Raw genomic sequence first — 4,158 nt, forward strand, 5'->3', positions numbered from 1 at the left:
CAACGTTGGCGCTCTCTAGAAATGTTCAATGATCAAAGCAAGATGTGTTTATGATGTCATGACACACAGGACGATCTAAATGAGCTTGATGTGTTTTCAGTATATCATTAATCCAGTGTGATGACCATATTCTAACCATACGATGCCATATTTGCATCTTAAAATATGGGTTAACATAATTGATAATTCAATGTTACAGTTAACTTTAAGTAAAATTGGATGGTAAACATTTTGTCACGTCTGCCACTAAAAGACTCTACATCTCTTGTATTTTAAATTTAACCAAGAGCCTTTTAAATTAGATTTTTTTTAAACTGGCCTCAGGTTGAGGGATCTGATTTAGATTCAACCTCCTAGCAAGACAGTTGTGGAGGTTTCATTCAGGTCTCTATTTAAATAAACACTCTGTCTTTGGCAGGAGAAAGACCAGACTCAGAGGAACCAGAGACGTCCAAACCAGCAAGACGACGCAACTGCTCCCACTGTGAAAGGGTTTTAACCAGTTAGAGGGACCTGAAACGACACAGAGAAATACACACAGGAGAGAAAACTTTCCAATGCTCCCTGTGTGGAAAGAGTTTTTCCTTGTTAGCGAGCCTGAAAAGACATGAGAGGACACACACAAGAGATACTCCTCATCACTGCTCTCAGTGTGGAAAGATATTTATTCAGTTAGGGAACTTAAAAATACATGAGAGAATACACACAGGAGAGAAGCCTCATCCCTGCTCCCAGTGTGGAAAGAGTTTTAACCGAAAGAATACCTGAAAGAGCATGAGAGAATACACACAGGAGAGAAGCGAGATAGACCTTCCAATGCTCCCAGTGTGGAAAGAGTTTTTCCTTGTTAGCGAGCCTGAATATACATGAGAGGACACACACAGGAGATAAGCCTCATCACTGCTCCCAGTGTGGAAAGAGTTTTAACCTGAAAGACAACTGAAACAGCATGAGAGAATACACACAGGGGCGAAGCCCTACCACTGCTCCCAATGTGAAAAGAGTTTTGCTTGGTTAGGGGACCTGAGAAGACATGAGAGGACGCACACAGGAGAGAACCTCATCATTCTCCCAGTGTGGAAAGAGTTTTAACCAGTTAGGTCACATGAGAAGACATGAGAGAATAACACACAGGAGATAAGGATGTAGGCTGCGGAACAGTAAAGGTGGCTACTTTGAAGAATCTCAAATATAAAATATAATTTGATTTGTTTTACACTTTTTTTGGTTACTACATGATTCCGTATGTGTTATTTCATAGTTTTGATGTCTTCACTATATTCTAAAAATGTAGAAAATAGTAAAAAATATATAAAACCCTTTTAATGAGTAGGCGTGCCAAACTTTTGACTGTAGTGTACATCTACATGAGCATTGTTACACCATGTAGGAGCAGTATAGACCCAGCTGCATGTTGTGATATGTTTGTTAACTTCGTTTTAAATACTCACTCATTACACATCTGTTCTGATCAACAGGGACTGTCTTGTTAGACTTCAATGCTGCTTTTGACATTATCGATCATAGTCTACTGCTGGAAAAACGTATGTGTTATGGCCTTTACACCCCCTGCTATAATGTGGATAAAGAGTTACTTGTCAAACATAACATGGAGGTGTTCTTTAAGGAAGCCTCTCAAATATAATCCAGTTAGAATCAGGAATTCCCCAGGGTAGCTGTTTAGGCCCCTTGCTTTTTTCAATTTTTACTAACGACATGCCACTGACTTTGAGTAAAGTCAGAGTTTCTATGTATGCGGATGACTCAACACTATACACGTCAGCTACTACAGCGACTGAAATGACTGCAACACTCAACAAAGAGCTGCAGTTAGTTTCAGAGTGGGTGGCAAGGAAAAAGTTTCCCTAAATATTTCTAAATCTAAAAGATTGTATTTGGAACAAAACACTCACTAAACCCTAAACCTCAACTAAATCTTAATAAATAATGTGGAAATTGAGCAAGTTTGAGATGACTAAACTGCCTTGGCAGCTAACACTAGATTGTAATACTGTCATTAGTTTCTAAACATTATTTGATGCTTCTGAGGTATCTAGGTCTAGTAGCCTAAGTACGCTGACGGAAAGGGACAGAATTCTGCTACTAATTAACATGATATAGTGGCCTTGAGGAGTGCTCTGCACTCTTTTCACCTACTCGCACTACCTTCACTATAGTGCAACAAGGCATACAATACGTGACCTACAGCCTATAGTCACCTTGAACTAATCTACATACTTCAGTCGTGATCTTTTACCTTTAAGCCTGAAAAGACATGAGGACACACACAAGAGATACTCCTCATCACTGCTCTCAGTGTGGAAAGATATTTATTCAGTTAGGGAACTTAAAAATACATGAGAGAATACACACAGGAGAGAAGCCTCATCCCTGCTCCCAGTGTGGAAAGAGTTTTAACCGGAAAGAATACCTGAAAGAGCATGAGAGAATACACACAGGAGAGAAGCGAGATAGACCTTTCCAATGCTCCCAGTGTRGAAAGAGTTTTTCCTTGTTAGCGAGCCTGAATATACATGAGAGGACACACACAGGAGATAAGCCTCATCACTGCTCCCAGTGTGGAAAGAGTTTTAACCTGAAAGGACAACTGAAACAGCATGAGAGAATACACACAGGGGCGAAGCCCTACCACTGCTCCCAATGTGAAAAGAGTTTTGCTTGGTTAGGGGACCTGAGAAGACATGAGAGGACGCACACAGGAGAGAAGCCTCATCATTGCTCCCAGTGTGGAAAGAGTTTTAACCAGTTAGGTCACATGAGAAGACATGAGAGAATACACACAGGAGATAAGGATGTAGGCTGCGGAACAGTAAAGGGTGGCTACTTTGAAGAATCTCAAATATAAAATATAATTTGATTTGTTTTACACTTTTTTTGGTTACTACATGATTCCGTATGTGTTATTTCATAGTTTTGATGTCTTCACTATTATTCTAAAATGTAGAAAATAGTAAAAATATATAAAACCCTTTGAATGAGTAGATGTGTCCAAACTTTTGACTGGTAGTGTACATCTACATGATGTATTGTTACACCACGTAGGAGCAGTATAGACCTAGTCTGTTCATTATATACATCTACATGATGTGTTGTTACACCTTGTAGGGGCAGTATAGACCCAGCTGCATATTGTGATATGTTTGTTAACTTCGTTTTAAATACTCACTCATTACAAATCTGTTCTGATCAACAGGGGACTGTCTTGTTAGACTTCAATGCTGCTTTTGACATTATCGATCATAGTCTACTGCTGGAAAAACGTATGTGTTATGGCTTTACACCCCCTGCTATAATGTGGATAAAGAGTTACTTGTCAAACATAACATGGAGGGTGTTCTTTAATGGAAGCCTCTCAAATATAATCCAGTTAGAATCAGGAATTCCCCAGGGTAGCTGTTTAGGCCCCTTGCTTTTTTCAATTTTTACTAACGACATGCCACTGACTTTGAGTAAAGTCAGAGTGTCTATGTATGCGGATGACTCAACACTATACACGTCAGCTACTACAGCGACTGAAATGACTGCAACAGTCAACAAAGAGCTGCAGTTAGTTTCAGAGTGGGTGGCAAGGAATAAGTTTTCCCTAAATATTTCTAAAACTAAAAGTATTGTATTTGGAACAAAACACTCACTAAACCCTAAACCTCAACTAAATCTTGTAATAAATGGGAGGTCCGTGGGACGACACACAATTGGCCTAGCGTCGTCCGGGTTAGGGGTTTGGCCGGTAGGGATATCCTTGTCTCATCGTGCACCAGCTTCATCTCCTGGCGGGAAGTGGAGGAGAGATTGACTTCATCACTACTTTTATTATGAGAGGTGAATGCACCGAGTTGTCTGTCTAAACTACTAGCACAACAGCTCAGACATCCATGCATACCCCACAAAACATGCCACAAGAGGTCTCTTCACAGTCCCCAAGTCCAGAACAGACTATGGGGGGCGCACAGTACTACATAGAGCCATGACTACATGGAACTCTATTCCACATCAAGTAACTGATGCAGCAGTAAAATTACATTTCAAAAAACACCTTATGGAACAGCGGCGGGAACTGTGAAGCAACACAAACATTTGGCTCAGACACACATGCATCACACACACACACACACACACACACACCACACACACAACACA

The 4,158-nt window shown here is 40.3% G+C and overlaps 2 protein-coding genes and 1 pseudogene across 2 annotated transcripts in view; all 3 read left to right on the plus strand.

Moving 5' to 3' along the window:
* The window catches only part of LOC139029187 (gelsolin-related protein of 125 kDa-like), a 36,855-nt gene extending 36,037 nt beyond the window's left edge, over window positions 1-818 (plus strand). The window contains exon 2 of the mRNA XM_070448662.1: window positions 419-818. Coding sequence (XP_070304763.1) covers window positions 419-507 — 89 coding nt within the window. The 3' untranslated portion in view covers window positions 508-818. The remainder of the gene's footprint in view (window positions 1-418) is intronic.
* Window positions 508-1,092, plus strand: LOC112081278 (zinc finger protein 709-like; annotated as a pseudogene).
* Window positions 1,093-2,275: 1,183 nt separating this feature from the next.
* On the plus strand, window positions 2,276-3,777 carry LOC111978002 (zinc finger protein 25-like). The gene has a single exon (XM_024007760.2). It carries the CDS (start codon window positions 2,276-2,278, stop codon window positions 2,864-2,866), a length of 591 nt encoding a protein of 196 aa, XP_023863528.1. The 3' UTR covers window positions 2,867-3,777.
* The last annotated feature ends 381 nt before the right edge of the window (window positions 3,778-4,158 follow it).

This window comes from Salvelinus sp. IW2-2015, linkage group LG18 (assembly GCF_002910315.2).
Source record: "Salvelinus sp. IW2-2015 linkage group LG18, ASM291031v2, whole genome shotgun sequence".
Taxonomy (NCBI): Eukaryota; Metazoa; Chordata; class Actinopteri; order Salmoniformes; family Salmonidae; genus Salvelinus; species Salvelinus sp. IW2-2015.